General features: G+C 44.1%; 1 protein-coding gene across 1 annotated transcript in view; it reads left to right on the top strand.

Annotated features, from left to right (window-relative positions):
• Positions 1-17,500, top strand: part of LOC120564132 (nuclear factor of activated T-cells, cytoplasmic 3-like) — a 58,743-nt gene that overhangs the window by 21,499 nt on the left and 19,744 nt on the right. Inside the window, exons 3-7 of the mRNA XM_039808856.1 lie at positions 1,153-1,551; positions 3,219-3,381; positions 8,307-8,506; positions 10,651-10,823; positions 16,072-16,212. Coding sequence (XP_039664790.1) covers positions 1,153-1,551; positions 3,219-3,381; positions 8,307-8,506; positions 10,651-10,823; positions 16,072-16,212 — 1,076 coding nt within the window. The remainder of the gene's footprint in view (positions 1-1,152; positions 1,552-3,218; positions 3,382-8,306; positions 8,507-10,650; positions 10,824-16,071; positions 16,213-17,500) is intronic.

Genomic DNA, 17,500 nt, shown 5'->3' with positions numbered 1-17,500 from the left:
CACAATAAAGACAATGGAACTATGACTAGAAATAGTAGTTGATAGCACAGCACAGCAGAGCAGGGTGTAGCAGGGCACTGCATGATGTTACAGGGTGTAGCAGGATATAGCAGGACGTAGCAGGACACAGCAGGACGTAGCAGGGCACTGCAGGGCGTGGCAGGACGTAGCAGGACGTAGCAGGGCACTGCAGGACGTAGCAGGGCACTGCAGGACGTAGCAGGGCACTGCAGGACGTAGTAGGATGTAGCAGGACGTAGCAGGGCACTGCAGGACGTAGCAGGATGTAGTAGGGTGTAGTAGGGCACTGCAGGGCGTAGTAGGATGTAGTAGGGTGTAGTAGGGCACTGCAGGGCGTAGCAGGATGTAGTAGGGTGTAGTAGGGCACTGCAGGGCGTAGCAGGATGTAGTAGGGTGTAGTAGGGCACTGCAGGACGTAGTAGGATGTAGCAGGGTGTAGTAGGGCACTGCAGGGCGTAGCAGGATATAGCAGGACGTAGCAGGGCACTGCAGGACGTAGCAGGAGGACGTAGCAGGACACAGCAGGACGTAGCAGGGCACTGCAGGGCGTAGCAGGATGTAGCAGGGTGTAGCAGGGCACTGCAGGGCGTAGTAGAGACGTAAGCTTAGCAGGGTGTAGTAGGGCACTGCAGGGCGTAGCAGGATGTAGTAGGGTGTAGTAGGGCACTGCAGGGCGTAGCAGGATGTAGTAGGGTGTAGTAGGGCACTGCAGGACGTAGTAGGATGTAGCAGGGTGTAGTAGGGCACTGCAGGGCGTGGCAGGACGTAGTAGGATGTAGCAGGGTGTAGCAGGGCACTGCAGGACGTAGCAGGGCACTGCAGGGCGTAGTAGGACGTAGCAGGGTGTAGCAGGGCACTGCAGGACGTAGCAGGATGTAGCAGGGCGTAGCAGGGCACTGCAGGGCGTAGCAGGACGTAGTAGGGCCATGGCGACAGCCTGCAACCATGATTTAGGGGCCACCCTAATCCAAGGAAACAGGCTGGACGACTCCGGTATCTATTATTTGTTGGGGGGTTTAAGAACACAACAGGATGTCATACAAATGTGCCGTCACACTCTGTGGCAAATCACCAGGAAACACTTTTCTTGGTGTGAATGCCCACTAATCCCTGACCGCACGTCTTTCTCAGGCCGTCATCCAGACCGACGTCGCCGTGCGGGAAGAGACGCCACAGCGGTGCCGACGCCAACGCCCGCTCGCCGTCCCCTCACCACTCCCCCAGCCCCACGCCGGGCGCCTCCCCGCGCGGCAGCGTGACGGACGACACCTGGGTGGGGAGCCCCGGCGGCGTCCTGGGGTCCCTCCTGATGTGCGGTTACCAGGATCTGGACGTCCCCTCCAAGACCAGGAGGACCTCGGGGGCCCAGCTGGGCCTCTCGGCCAATCAGGGGGACCCGGGGCTGGAGCCCTTCCTGGATTCTCCCGGCGAGGACAGGCGCCAACAGGACGGCCTGGCTGATCTCTTCTTCCAGGTGCCGTCCCACTTCAGCTGGAGCAAACCCGAACCTGGGAACCCTCCTCTGTTCAGGTTGGCACGATGATAATACAGCTAGTTTCCAGGCTTTATCAACAATCTAACATTTCTGTACTGACTGTAAATGAGCCAGGTTATAGCATAAACGCTCATTTTCACCTGTAGTCCCGAGGCAGGAAGACAACAACATACAAGATAATGCAACACAAAAGAATATGACAATATACAATCTCAAACAAGAAACAAGAAATCTTTGCTTTTTTATTAATAAGGGAAAACAAAGCACACCTGTGAAGGTAAAACCATTTCAGGTGACTACCTCATGAAGCTCATTGAGAGAACACCAAGGGTTTGCAGAGTTATCAAAAAAAGCAAAGGGTGGCTACTTTGAAGAATCTAAAATATAAGACATGTTTTCAGTTATTTCACACTTTTGTGTTAAGTACATAATTCCATATGTGTTCATTCATAGTTTTGATGCCTTCAGTGAGAATCTACAATGTAAATAGTCATGAAAATAAAGAAACACATTGAATGAGAAGGTGTGTCCAAACTTTTGGCCTGTACTGTATATATCTGCATTTATGTCAAAACCTCGAGACTTTCACACATCAACATGTCATTTATTAAGATGTATTTGTGTCTAAACGACATATAAACATCTTTTAGTATTGTATTTTGTCTGGAAACGCTTCCAACACGCTCGCGTGTCGCGTGAAAAATAGGTGTCGGTCCTATTTCTAGCGTGCACGTGTTTTTCTCGAGCCGCGCCCCAGACGTGCGTGTCACACAGTGACAAACCTGTTAACATGGGAGCTGAAATATATAAACGGAGACGCCACGCAGCTGACACGCTCACGCCACGCAGCCAGTGTGCAGGAGGACTAACTCTACGTCATAAAGTGAAAGCATATTTCCCAAAATGTGTAACTTTAAACATCCTCTGACTGAGATAATGTCTAGTTTCTGAATTTCTGTCCTTCAACTGCTGTAGGAAACTTTTTCTGATAACCCTGGTACTCCCTTCAGAGATCCACTACTTTAAAGGTGCCCTGCCACACAAAACTGTTTTAACTTGTATTTTTTTGAAATATGTCAGGTCCATATATGTGTGTGTGTGTGTGTGTGTGTGTGTGTGTGTGTGTGTGTGTGTGTGTGTGTGTGTTATGTTGTGAATGTGAAAATGAACTGCTACCTCCTCTGTCAGCTCTAGCCACTGAACAGAAATAAGCAGAGAAATCAGACCAATCACAAAAGCTGGTCAGTCTGACATCATGCTGCCTGAGCTCATTACTATTCATGAGCTCGCCCAGTTGCCCTGGGTAAAGGATGCTGACAGCCAGGCTCTCATTGGCTGGCTGTTAGCCAATCAGATTCAAACAGCTTAGCTTCTTGAATATTAATGAAAACTGGCAGAAATCGAGCTGCGTCTTCCTGCAGGCTTTCTATACCACGCTAGAATGGCTTGAAACAAGGTAACCACGGTTACAGAGTCCATGGTAGACCTTCAGACATTACCACAAAGTCATGAAATACGTGTGGCAGGGCACCTTTTAAGGAATAGTGTAGATTAGGGCTCGGAGGGGGGTCAAAATCACACAGCACATCCCTACTTTTTTGCGCCATGTTGATATCGCGACGACGATGAAAATAAACGATATATTGTGCAGCCCTAGTGTACAGTACATGATCTGTGTGCGTCTGATTTCTCTGCCCTTTAGGAGCTCGTCTATGCCCCCTCTCGACTGGCCTCTGCCCAGCCAGTTTGACCAGTGTGAGTTAAAGGTGGAGGTCCAGCCCCGATCCTACCACAGGGCGCACTACGAGACGGAGGGCAGCCGAGGGTCCATCAAGGCACCTACCGGAGGACATCCTGTCATCAAGGTAAGCAGAGTGCAATTTGTCGGGGAGGGGGGGGGGTTGCGTGGGATTTCCCCCCTTTTGGGTCTACGTATCCCTGCCTCTGATCAATAATTTTTATACTACAGGGTTCATACGTTTGGAAAAAAAATGGAAAAGTTATGGAATTTTAAAAAAAAAATGCAAATTCCAGGCCTGGAAAGGTTTTTGAAAAATAAAAAGACCCAGAAAGTTTTGAAAAAATCATGGACATTTTTTTAACACAGCATAATAATACTAACCTAGAAATCTAGACGCACCCTAGTGGCAGCAAATGTAAGTTGCAGCCAGGGAGGGGGGGGGTTTAGGCACTCTCTGTTGACTTGCGAGCTTGAAAAACCAAACTCTAGTCAGGCCAATCACATCGTGTATAGAGCGGCGGCTGTGGCTAAGTGGTAGAGAGGTCGCCTGCCAATCCCAAGGTTGGTGGTTCGATCCCTGGCCCTGCAGTTGCCGAAGTGTCCTTGGGCAAGACACTGAACCCTGAGTTGCCCCCGATGCTGCGCCATCGGAGTGTAAATGTGTGTGTGTGTGTGAGTGTTTATCTGATGAGCAGGTGGCACCTTGTGCGGCAGCCTCGGCCACAGTGTATGAATGTGTGTGAATGGTGAAAAGTTCCTGTACTATGTTAAAGCGCTTTGAGTTGTCGTTAAGACTAGAAAAGCGCTTTCACATTGATATAAAAACAGTCCATTTATAGAGTCGGTGGGCGGGGCTTATGGCTGCTGCTGCAGCTGGTGAACAGCGGTCTTCTGGAAGACTTGGAGTTCAGCTTTTCTTTGAGAAAAGAACAAAGAACGGCTCTGAAGTCATTCTTAAAAAGGAAGATGTGTTGTGTCAGAGTTTTGCCGACCGGATACGGCAAAAGTTTATTCTATCAACCAGCTTCTCTACCTTCTTCGTTGCTCTGGTTGGTTGGAGCGCTATCCTATTGCGTGCAGAGGGAATTTGAAAGACAACCGTTTATCCCGCCCCTCGGATTGAGCCCTGACCAATGGTGAGTTCCCAGACCACAACATCTGGATGTGGGTCTGGCTTGTCTTGTCGTGTTTAATAAAAAAATTATTTCATGTCATCTTAACCTTAACGTTGTATTCTGGGAGCGATATTACAAATCCCACTATGAACCACATAAATTGTCATTAATTTTATAGTTAAACCTCTGAGGGTAAACTTTAACGCAGATTTGTATTATTGTTGTATAATGTTGTGAGATTTTCAGGAATACATAGTCATGGAAATTTGCCAAAAAGTCATGGAAAAGTATTGGTTAAAATGCGTATGAACCCTGTATCCCCGATTGGGGACAAAATGTAAAAAACAATGTAAAAAAAAAAGCTGCTGGTTTGGATTAAAATACTCTCGAGGAACCAAACGAGTGTTTCCTGGGTGTCCGTGTAATGGACACCAGCAGCGCTATTCTGGGGAGTCACATTCTCCAGCCGCTGCTGAAGCCAGATGAGTTTCTATGCTGCAACATGTGTGTAAAAAAAAAAGTATAAATAAAAAAAACTCACAGTGAAAGCTGCGGGCTCACACAGGAAACCAACTGATCTCTCTGAAAGATCAAACATGACATCAGAGCAGGACTTTTATTTTACACAGTGATGAAAACTAAATTGTGCGACAACTTTTACTTTGAAAACCGCTCGCCTTGTTGTCTCAGATCAGCTTTACTTTTCTGTCGTTGTACGGGAGACATAATGACATTTTAACAACACTGGAAACAAGAGGGAAAGAACTAGCTTAGCTCCCTCCCACAGTTCAAAAATATCATTGGTTGAATCCATTCAGAAACAATTAAATGGATCCTCTGTAAAACCAGAAATTGTTTTGTTTTTTTTCATTTCTGTTTGTGTTCTGCTTTGAGTTTGGGGCGTTTTTTACACCTATAGTTCATAGTTGAGTTTGTAAACTTTAGGGCTGTGCTCGATCGAAGAAATTCGTAGTCGACTAACACTCATTCAATTGTATCGAATAATCGATTAGTTGATTTAATCGACAGATCTGTAAATCTGAGTTTCTCGGCAAAGAGTCATGCTAAAAGGATGCATATATTGAATAAGATAATGCCTCCTTTGCATATTTAAACGCATTTCAGAAAAAGTGTAATACAACAAATAACTGCCTTAATGAAAGCAATCAAAGTAGGTTTCACGGTGATATCTATTAGGTAAAATGTCAATTCTTAATTCTTGTGTTTACCAGAGATGTGCTCGTACGTTTCTTGGAAATAAGTCATTCAGCATGAAAACAGCATCAGACATGACTAATGGACTATTGGTGTAGAGCCCGCCTCAACGGTTGTGATTGGTGTAAAGCCCGCCTCAACGGTTGTGATTGGTGTAAAGCCCGCCTCAACGGTTGTGATTGGTGTAAAGCCCGCCTCAACGGTTGTGATTGGTGTAGAGCCCGCCTCAACGGTTGTGATTGGTGTAGAGCCCATCTCAACGGTTGTGATTGGTGTAAAGCCCATCTCAACGGTTGTGATTGGTGTAGAGCCCTCCTCAACGGTTGTGATTGGTGTAGAGCCCTCCTCAACGGTTGTGATTGGTGTAGAGCCCGCCTCAACGGTTGTGATTGGTGTAAAGCCCGCCTCAACGGTTGTGATTGGTGTAGAGCCCGCCTCAACGGTTGCGATTGGTGTAGAGCCCGCCTCAACGGCTGTGATTGGTGTAGAGCCCTCCTCACGGTTGTGATTGGTGTAAAGCCCGCCTCAACGGTTGTGATTGGTGTAGAGCGTTTTCCGCTAAAAAATAACCCGTTGCGATTGGTGTAGAGCCCTCCTCAACGTGCTATTGTGATTGGTGTAGAGCCCTCCTCAACGGCTGTGATTGGTGTAGAGCCCGCCTCAACGGCTGTGATTGGTGTAGAGCCCGCCTCAACGGCTGTGATTGGTGTAGAGCCCTCCTCAACGGTTGTGATTGGTGTCTCGATTTGGAAAAAAATGGAAATGGGCTTGAATAGGCTCTTGGCCAGACTGACTTGCAGAGCAAATCTCAAATTTGCCGGGAGTTCGTCAGGGTTTTCCCAGGGCTAGGTCAAACCAGCTCATTTCATTGAAATAATCAGACGTCCCAAAGTCTCCAACTTTAGCGCAGGCTGGTGTCACCACGGGAGTTGCGAGTGACGGACGGCGAGCTTGACCGCTGTCTGTTTCTGTGAGAGAAACCCTGAAGCTGCTCCAGTTTGCTGCTCTCAACGCACACCTGACTACAGGAGACGTTCACGTTCTCACCACAAACGAGCCGCTAGAGGTGTGAATCTTCACTGGTCTCCCGATTCGATTACGATTATCACGTCAGCTATTCGATATCTCGATGCATCACGATGCGTCAAATACATTTTTCTATTAAAGCCATGTAGGATATTTAATTCATAGCTTTTCAAGCTTCAAAAACCAAACATTCTGCAGTGCTCTAATTCTAAATAACTTGGATACATAAAACTATACAGCACTGAGCACATGGCACTTCTTGAATGTGCAAAACATACCAGAATATGTAAACAGAAATGTTGTTAGGCCTACATTACATTATAAACAGAAATAATCGATTATGACCCGGCCGATTATCGATGCAGCATCGTCCATGATTCCAAGCATCGATTATTTGATCAATTTCAACACCTCTACGAACCGCTCCAGAGCGTGATTGAAAAGCGTACCGAGACCACCTCATCAAGGAGGTCTCGGGACGCTTGTCGGGTCCGAGGCAGGTGTCAAAGCGCTCTTATTGTCCAGAGAGGCTAACGACATTTTGGCTTCAGCTTCATACTTGACGCACATCAGATTGATATCGGAGTTATTTACTATTCCTTCACACTTGATTGGTCCAGGAAGTGGATGAAAATGGCAGAATGTGCTGCCAAATGTAAATCCACTTAGTCACAATAGGATGGATTTTGTTTCTCGTTATTTTAATTCCATGACTCTTTCTGGTATATTTAACCTCAGAGATATATACAATCAATCAATCAAGCTTTATTTGTATAGCACATTTAATACAAATCAGTGTAACACAATGTGATTTATAGACAAGCGACAAGAGATAGTAAAATATGTGCAAATATGTGTAATTATAAAAAGAACCAGTGAGTGCACAGATCTATACAGAACTTAAAATATACCGCACACACACACAGGCACAAATGCACGCAGACAGACAGACAGACAGACAGACACACCCACGCACGAACACACAAACACAGGCACGCAGACAGACAGACAGAAAGACAGACAGGCAGACACCCATGCACGCAGGCACATAGACAGACAGGCAGACACAACCACACACAAACACACAAACACAGGCACGCAGACAGACGGACAGACACACCCACGCACGCAGGCACATAGACAGACAGGAAGACACACCCACACACAAACACAGGCACGCAGACAAATGGACAGACAGACAGGCAGGCAGACACACCCACGCACCCAGGCACATAGACAGACAGGCAGACACACCCACACACAAACACAGACACGCAGACAGACAGACAGACAGACAGACGACACGCACGCGCAGAGCACATAAAAAGACAAAGCAACACACCCACACAAACACAGGCACGCAGACAGATGGACAGACAGACAGACAGGCAGGCAGACACACCCACACACGAACACACAAGCACAGACAGACAGACAGACAGACAGACAGAAAGGCAGACACACCCACGCACGCAGGCACATAGACAGACAGACAGGCAGACACACCCAAGCACGAACACACAAGCTCAGGCACGCAGACAGACAGACAGACGGATGGAAAACAGAACAAAAACAACAAACAAACTCAGTCATAGACCTTAGTAAAGAGCAGGGTTTTAAGCCTTTGCGTTCAGGAGGAAGATACAGGAAGAGCAGCTGTTCATCACATGACTGCATTTTGTGTCTTCTTCAGTTGCTGGGATACAGCGAGCAGCCGCTCAGCCTGCTGCTGTTCATCGGCACCGCGGACGAGCGCTGCCTCCGGCCGCACTCCTTCTACCAGGTTCACCGGGTGACGGGGAAGACGGTTACCACCAGCTGCCAGGAGAAGATCACGGGCGGCGCCAAAGTCCTGGAGATCCCTCTTCTTCCAGGCAACAACATGTCCGCCAGGTACTTCAAAATGCTACTCCTACTTCATACTTTCACCTATAGACACCAATCAAACTTTAAAGTGCTCATATTATGCTCATTTTCAGGTTCATAACTGTATTTTAAAGTTGTACCAGAATAGGTTTACATGGTTTAATTTTCAAAAAACACCATATTTTTGTTGTACTGCACAGCTCTCTCTCACTGCTGCAGATCCTCTTTTCACCTGGTTTCTGTTTTAGCTACAGAGTGAGACCTCTTTTCTTCTTCTGTACTATCTTTGATTGCACTCGCACGTAGCTCAGGTCGTAGATCAGATGTCAGCTAGCTCCGTAGACAGTAAAAGAAAGGCTGTTTCTCCAACTTCAGTCAGTTACAAGGCAGGATTAGCTGGGAGACTTCTTCTAAACCAGGGAGCACATGGAAGTAGTTCTTCTGGAGATTATGGTGAACTTGTGTGTGTTGTAGCAGTGCTTTGCTATTGAGAACGAGGTAGCATGCTAGCGTTAGCATGCTAACGTTACGAGCTAACAGTTGCGGTTAGCCAGCTCGTTTCGGCTAGTGACGTCACAAGCCGTGCCGATTTTGACCAGCTCACCAGGAGACTGAAGGCAAGAAAAAAACAAAAAACGTTTTCCCACACAAAAAAAAAGATGGAGTAAAAATTCCCCCCCACTAAATAACACCCCAAATCACCAGAAAAAGGGATTTCTTTCATAATATGGGCACTTTAAACCACTCACAAAAACTGCAGCTATTAGTAGTTTTCTATGTTTTGTTCTTTTTATTGTATGTTAAGTTTTATTCTTGGTTCTTGATGTAAAGCACATTGTGTACCTCCTGGTTGCTGTAAAGTGCTATATGAATAAATGTTGATTGATTGATTGATTGATTGATTGACGATGGGAATCAAGGCAGTTTAATCCCACATGCAAGGTGAGAAACACAAAATTGCCAAGAAAACCCGCTAACAAACGGCAAAGTATTTCCCAGTTCTGTTCCAACCACGCCTCTGCAACGCCTCCTTGGAAAAACTAGGGTTGCACGATATTGACAAAATGTGATTTTGCGATATCGATATTAAGTTCGATATTATTAAACATATGTAAAATTACAAAAGTTACGGGAAAACACATCAAAATAGATTCATAACAAATAAAGGTTTATTTCAACTGACATGTCATATTGGACTGGTCCAACATGAATATATAAATAAATAAATAAGGACATTTTGTACTGGTTGGACAGTATAAAATATATAAATAAGGACCATGTCTACAGAACAGGACATGTTCTACTGGTTGGACAGTATAAAATATATAAATAAGGACCATGTCTAGAGAACAGGACATGCTCTACTGGTTGGACTGTATACAATATATAAATAAGGTCCATGTCTACAGAACAGGACATGTTCTACTGGTTGGACAGTATAAAATATATAAATAAGGACCATGTCTACAGAACAGGACATGTTCTACTGGTTGGACAGTATAAAATATATAAATAAGGACCATGTCTACAGAACAGGACATGTTCTAGTGGTTGGACAGTATACAATATATAAATAAAGAGAACAGGACACAACTTTTCTTTCTCTTCTCTGATTCATTAAGTTGTCTCTATCTATTTCTTCACTCACACTGTCACTCTGTCGAAATATGTTCACACGTGGTAGGCTCCATAGGGTTTGTCACGTAGTGGCCCCGTGCACTAACATGTGCACGTGGCACGGTAACTGGCCAATGAAACATGATCAGTACAGCGTTTCAAGCGGCCTCTAAATCAAAGACATTTGAGAACGTTATCTTGGGCTTTTGGGGGAACACTGATCCACATTTTTCTTAATTTTCTGACATTTTAGAGACCAAACAACTACTCCATTCATCCAGATAATAACATTTGCAGCCCTATAACACAGTTTTTGAAAACAGTAAAGTATTTAGAAAAAACCTCTTCCTGGCTTTTAGCTCAGAAACCTCAGAAACCATTTTTTTAAATCACTAATTCCTAAAGGAAAAGTTCAACACAATGTGGAACTTTTCCTTTTAAATGCCAGTGCATTTTTTTTTAGCTGCTGAGACTGCTGACTTTCTCCAGTTATTCGGTTTCTTCTGCGTATCTTTGAAAACGGTTTGTCTTTTTGTGGGTTTTCTCTTCCCCAGCATCGACTGTGCCGGCATCTTGAAGCTGCGTAATGCCGACATCGAGCTGAAGAAAGGAGAGGTGGATATCGGGAGGAAGAACACAAGGGTGCGGGTTGTGTTCAGGGTCGGAGTCCCTCAGCCGGACGGCCAGATGCTGTGGCTGCAGACGGCATCCAACCCTGTGGAGTGCTGTGAGTCACTTTTAATATTAACCAGAGATGTTCCCATACTGATACCAGTATGGGAAAAGTACGGTGGCATGACAGGGTCAAACGCCCTGCAACACGCGCAAATAGACACCAAAACATCTTCATTAATTTGACATGACGTGCTCATTATTTAGCAAACGCCCTGCAGATACACACAACACAACCAAATACACAAACGTGCTGCAAATACACATACGATGCAAAATGAAAAGAACACATACCCTGAAAACAAATGCAACTGAAAAACGCTGCGTCCAAAGAACGGGACAGTTGGGTTTAGGTAAAGAAGAACGGGACAGTTGGGTTTAGGTAAAGAAGAACGGGACAGTTGGGTTTAGTAAAAGAAGAACGGGACAGTTGGGTTTAGGAAAAGAAGAACGGGACAGTTGAGTTTAGATAAAGAAGAACGGGACAGTTGGGTTTAGTAAAAGAAGAACGGGACAGTTGGGTTTAGGAAAAGAAGACGGACAGTTGGGTTTAGGTAAAGAAGAACGGGACAGTTGAGTTTAGGTAAAGAAGAACGGGACAGTTGGGTTTAGATAAAGAAGAACGGGACAGTTGGGTTTAGATAAAGAAGAACGGGACAGTTGGGTTTAGGTAAAGTAAAGAAGGGACAGTTGGGTTTAGGTAAAGAAGAACGGGACAGTTGGGTTTAGGTAAAGAAGAACGGGACAGTTGGGTTTAGGTAAAGAAGAACGGGACAGTTGGGTTTAGGTAAAGAAGAACGGGACAGTTGGGTTTAGGTAAAGAAGAACGGGACAGTTGGGTTTTTTGATTTGATTTGATTTATTTAATTGTAAGAGAGTGCCTTACACATGATAAAAGGACATCAAATACAATCAAGGATAAAAACACAATAAAGTCCAAGACTTATTTCCATTGTGGTCCTCAACACACATCAGGACAAGACAAGATACTCAATGACATAACATAAAAACATTTTTCTTAAATAAATAAAAATAGTAACTTGCCCTTTAATCTATTCCGCAACCCTCTCTAGTAACCAGACCTTGATGCTCTTTTTAAAAGAGTTCAGGCTGGAAATGACTTTAATATGACGATCTAACTTGTTCCACTGAACTGCCCCCACACGGGACAGTTGGGTTTAGGTGAAGAAGAACGGGACAGTTGGGTTTAGATGAAGAAGAACGGGACAGTTGGGTTTAGGTGAAGAATAACGGGACAGTTGGGTTTAGATGAAGAAAAAAGAAAAGGGGGGTTTAGGTAAGAAGAACGGGACAGTTGGGTTTAGGTGAAAGAAGAACGGGACAGTTGGGTTTAGAAAGAAAGTTGGGTTTAGATGAAGAAGAACGGGACAGTTGGGTTTAGGTAAAGAAAGAGCAGGACAGTTGGGTTTAGGTAAAAAGAAAGAGCGGAGAGTTGGGTTTAGATAAAGAAGAACGGGACAGTTGGGTTTAGATAAAGAAGAACGACAGTTGGGTTTAGGTAAAGAAGAACGGAACAGTTGGGTTTAGGTAAAGAAGAACGGACAGTTGGGTTTAGATAAAGAAGCAGGACAGTTGGGTTTAGGTAAAGAAGAAGACAGGACAGTTGGGTTTAGATAAAGAAGAACGGGACAGTTGGGTTTAGATAAAGCAGAACAGTTGGGTTTAGGTAAAGAAGAACGGGACAGTTGGGTTTAGGTAAAGAAGAACGGGACAGTTGGGTTTAGGTAAAGAAGAACGGGACAGTTGGGTTTAGATTAAGAAGAACGGACAGTTGGGTTTAGGTAAAGAAAACGGGACAGTTGGGTTTGGATGAAGAAGAACTGGACAGTTGGGTTTAGAGCAAAGAAACGCGGGACAGTTGGGTTTAGGTAAAGAAGAACGGGACAGTTGGGTTTAGATGAAGAACGGACAGTTGGGTTTAGGTAAAGAAAACGGGACAGTTGGGTTTAGATGAAGAAGAACGGGACAGTTGGGTTTATGAGGAGGTTATGGTAAGAAGAAGCAGGACAGTTGGGTTTAGATGAAAAGAAGGACAGTTGGGTTTAGATGAAAGGACAGTTGTTTTAAAGAAACGGGACAGTTGGGTTTAGGTAAAGAAGAACGGAAGTTGGGTTTAGGTGAAGAAGAACGGGACAGTTGGGTTTAGATGAAAAGAAGGACAGTTGGGTTTAGGTGAAGAAGAACGGGACAGTTGGGTTTAGGTAAGAGAAGAACGGGACAGTTGGGTTTAGGTGTAGAAGCGGACAGTTGGGTTTAGGTGAAGAAAGAAGGACAGTTGGGTTTAGGTGAGGAAGAACGGACAGTTGGGTTTAGATGAAGAAAGAACGCAGTTGGGTTTAGGTGAAGAAGAACGGGACAGTTGGGTTTAGGTGAGGAAGAACGGGACAGTTGGGTTTAGGTGAGGAAGAACGGGACAGTTGGGTTTAGATGAAGAAGAACGGGACAGTTGGGTTTAGGTAGAAGAAGAACGGAAACAGTTGGGTTTAGATGAAAAGAACGGAGAGATTGGGTTTAGGAAAAGAAGAACGACAGTTGGGTTTAAGTAAAAGAACGGGACAGTTGGGTTTAGGTAAAGAAGAACGGGACAGTTGGGTTTAGGTGAGGAAGAACGGGACAGTTGGGTTTAGGTGAAGAAGAACGGGACAGTTGGGTTGAATAAAATGAGAAAAACGTCAGAAAAAAAGCCCATACTATTTATTTTTTTTTGACGGAAGGACAACAAGTTCTTGGTTGAGAGTAAGACAACACAACGGTTGAATATCATTCATAATGGTCTTAAAAAGTCTTACACATCTACGTCTTATTTAGCCATTCAGAGGGACTTCCAGCGAGGTCAACATGTTACATTCAACAGAGAGACAGAAAAGGTTTTTGCCTTCATTTCGAAACCAGTTCATTTTCAAACAAGCAGAGGAGGAAATTCAGGCGATGTGACTGTGAGATATTGCTTCATGCGGGTGCAAACTTCTGACAAACACAGATCCTAATCAGTGAGGTTTTTTTTCTCTCTTATAGCGGAGTCAGTAGTTCCTCTGTTTTCAACGGAAATGCTGTAGTCTAGTAATGAAGCACGGAGAAACCATAGCTTTATTAAGATTAGGGCTGTCAATCGATTGAATTATTTAATCGCTATTAATTGCATGATGGCCCATACTTCACTGGGGGTAATCGCACATTTTTTTTATCTGTTCTAAATGTACTTTTAAAGGCATATCTTTCAAGTTTTTTGAATGCTCAAGTGGTGTTTTTAGACTCTACATTTGCCTAAGGTAATTCTTCACATCGAGAGTACATGCAAACAACAGTGCTGTCAAACGATTAAAATATCGCATTAATGTCATAGTTAACTTGCAATTAATCGCACATTTTTTTCTATTCTAAATGTACCTTGATTTCTTTTTGTCCCATAATTTTTTCTAATTTTATTGCTCTTATTAATATGGAAAAGTTGATCGGCTTGCTTTGTGCTTTTGTCGCCTGGCTTTTGATGAGGGGGGGGGGAGTTGGCATCAGCTGTGTGTTCGGTCATCAGCTGTGTGCTCGGCCATCAGCTGTGTGCTCGGTCATCAGCTGTGTGTTCGGCCATCAGCTGTGCGCTCGGCCATCAGCTGCACATCAGCTGTGCGCTCGGCCATCAGCTGTGCGCTCGGCCATCAGCTGTGAGCTCAGCCATCAGCTGTGTGCTCGGCAATCAGCTGTGCGCTCGGCCATCAGCTGTGCGCTCAGCCATCAGCTGTGCGCTCGGCCATCAGCTGTGCGCTCGGCCATCACTTGGTATTTCAGACTGGACGTGCTGCGATGATAGCTCAGTTCACAACCACAAAACACACACAGATCACTTTGGTCTCGTCAATGGAACCATTTGGCAACTTTTTAAAAGTAAACTTTCCATTCAGACTCTTATTGGCGTCCATTTCGGCGTCTCGAGCTCGCCATCCACTCAAAACGTAACGTTAGCCGCGTGCTCTTTGGCCGGCTCGCGAGCCCAAACCAGTGTGTGCAGCGTGCCTGTTGTTGTGTTTCCGGTCTAGCTAGATCCGGTGTGGTGTTGTAGTTTTTCTAAGGTTACTAGTTGTTGCAACAGCATGTGAAAAAACTACAAAGTTTGCTAGGCCAAAAAGAACGTTAATCTCACGATAAAGAAATTGACGCCGTTAAAATGGGTTTGAGTTAACGCTGTCCCCTGATACTGTATCTGAAGTCTCTTTTATATAGACCTTAGTGGTCCCCTAATACTGTATCTGAAGTCTCTTTTATATAGGCCTTAGGGGTCCCCTAATACTGTATCTGAAGTCTCTTTTATATAGACCTTAGTGGTCCCCTGATACTGTATCTGAAGTCTCTTTTATATAGGCCTTAGTGGTCCCCTAATACTGTATCTGAAGTCTCTTTTATATAGACCTTAGTGGTCCCCTGATACTGTATCTGAAGTTTCTTTTATATAGACCTTAGTGGTCCCCTAATACTGTATCTGAAGTCTCTTTTATATAGACCTTAGTGGTCCCCTGATACTGTATCTGAAGTCTCTTTTATATAGGCCTTAGTGGTCCCCTAATACTGTATCTGAAGTCTCTTTTATATAGACCTTAGTGGTCCCCTGATACTGTATCTGAAGTTTCTTTTATATAGACCTTAGTGGTCCCCTAATACTGTATCTGAAGTCTCTTTTATATAGACCTTAGTGGTCCCCTAATACTGTATCTGAAGTCTCTTTTATATAGACCTTAGTGGTCCCCTAATACTGTATCTGAAGTCTCTTTTATATAGACCTTAGTGGTCCCCTAATACTGTATCTGAAGTCTCTTTTATATAGACCTTAGTGGTCTCCTAATACTGTATCTGAAGTTTCTTTTATATAGGCCTTAGTGGTCCCCTAATACTGTATCTGAAGTCTCTTTTATATAGACCTTAGTGGTCTCCTAATACTGTATCTGAAGTTTCTTTTATATAGACCTTAGTGGTCCCCTAATACTGTATCTGAAGTCTCTTTTATATAGGCCTTAGTGGTCCCCTAATACTGTATCTGAAGTCTCTTTTATATAGACCTTAGTGGTCCCCTAATACTGTATCTGAAGTTTCTTTTATATAGGCCTTAGTGGTCCCCTAGTACTGTATCTGATGTCTCTTTTATATAGGCCTTAGTGGTCCCCTAATACTGTATCTGAAGTCTCTTTTATATAGACCTTAGTGGTCTTATATCTTCTGATTCCAGCTTGTTACATGTTGAATATTTTCTAGTTTCTTCACTAATGTAGATACCAAAACTAAAACTGTGTTTTCAGCCCAGCGCTCCGGCCAGGAGCTCCCTCAGGTGGAGAGCGCCAGTCCCGCCAGCTGCTGCGTGGACGGAGGAACGGAGCTGCTCATCACCGGATCCAACATCTCCACCCAGTCCCGCGTGGTCTTCATGGAGAAAGGGCCCGGTGAGATCCGCTTAACGTTCATTTACCTTTCCTATGTATTCTGTTGATTTGATATTGCTATTTGATGCGTAATTACTTTTTCTCTTTCTTTTCTTTTCTATATTTTAGTTTATTTCTACTTTAATTGGATTATGCAGTAGAGAGTGCCCAAATTAAGCCCCCCTCTGATGGAGAGGGTCTCTCCATCAGATCTTTTATGGATTATGTGTATATTAATCTGTAGTAGTTATATATATATATATATATATATATATATATATATATATATATATATGTATATGTATGTATATATATATATGTACAGTGCCTTGCGAAAGTATTCGGCCCCCTTGAACGTTTCGACCTTTTGCCACATTTCAGGCCTCAAACATAAAGATATAAAACTGTAATTTTTTGTGAAGAATCAACAACAAGTGGGTCCCAATTATGAAGTGGAACGAAATTCATTGGCTATTTCAAACTTTTTTAACAAATAAAAAACTGAAAAAGTGGGCGTGCAAAATTATTCAGCCCCTTTACTTTCAGTGCAGCAAACTCTCTCCAGAAGTTCAGTGAGGATCTCTGAATGATCCAATGTTGACCTAAATGACTAATGATGATAAATAGAATCCAGCTGTGTGTAATCAAGTCTCCGTATAAATGCACCTGCTCTGTGATAGTCTCAGAGGTCCGTGTAAAGCGCAGAGAGCATCATGAAGAACAAGGAACACACCAGGCAGGTCCGAGATACTGTTGTGGAGAAGTTTAAAGCCGGATTTGGATACAAAAAGATTTCCCAAGCTTTAAACATCCCAAGGAGCACTGTCGCAAGCGATAATATTGAAATGGAAGGAGTATCAGACCACTACAAATCTACGAAGACCCGTCCGTCCCTCTAAACTTTCAGCTCATACAATGAGAAGACTGATCAGAGATGCAGCCAAGAGGCCCATGATCACTCTGGATGAACTGCAGAGATCTACAGCTGAGGTGGGGGACTCTGTCCATAGGACAACAATCAGTCTAATACTGCACAAATCTGGCCTTTATGGAAGAGTGGCCAGAAGAAAGCCACTTCTTAAAGATATCCATAAAAAGTGTCGTTTAAAGTTTGCCAAAAGCCACCTGGGAGACACACCAAACATGTGGAAGAAGGTGCTCTGGTCAGATGAAACCAAAATCAAACTTTTTGGCAACAATGCAAAACGTTATGTTTGGCGTAAAAGCAACACAGCTCATCACCCTGAACACACCATCCCCACTGTCAAACATGGTGGTGGCAGAATCATGGTTTGGGCCTGCTTTTCTT

This window comes from Perca fluviatilis, chromosome 8 (genome assembly GCF_010015445.1).
Source record: "Perca fluviatilis chromosome 8, GENO_Pfluv_1.0, whole genome shotgun sequence".
In the NCBI taxonomy this organism is placed as follows: Eukaryota; Metazoa; Chordata; class Actinopteri; order Perciformes; family Percidae; genus Perca; species Perca fluviatilis.
The sequence above is the reverse complement of the archived record's forward strand: the minus strand, read 5'-3'. Positions and strand labels throughout refer to the sequence as shown.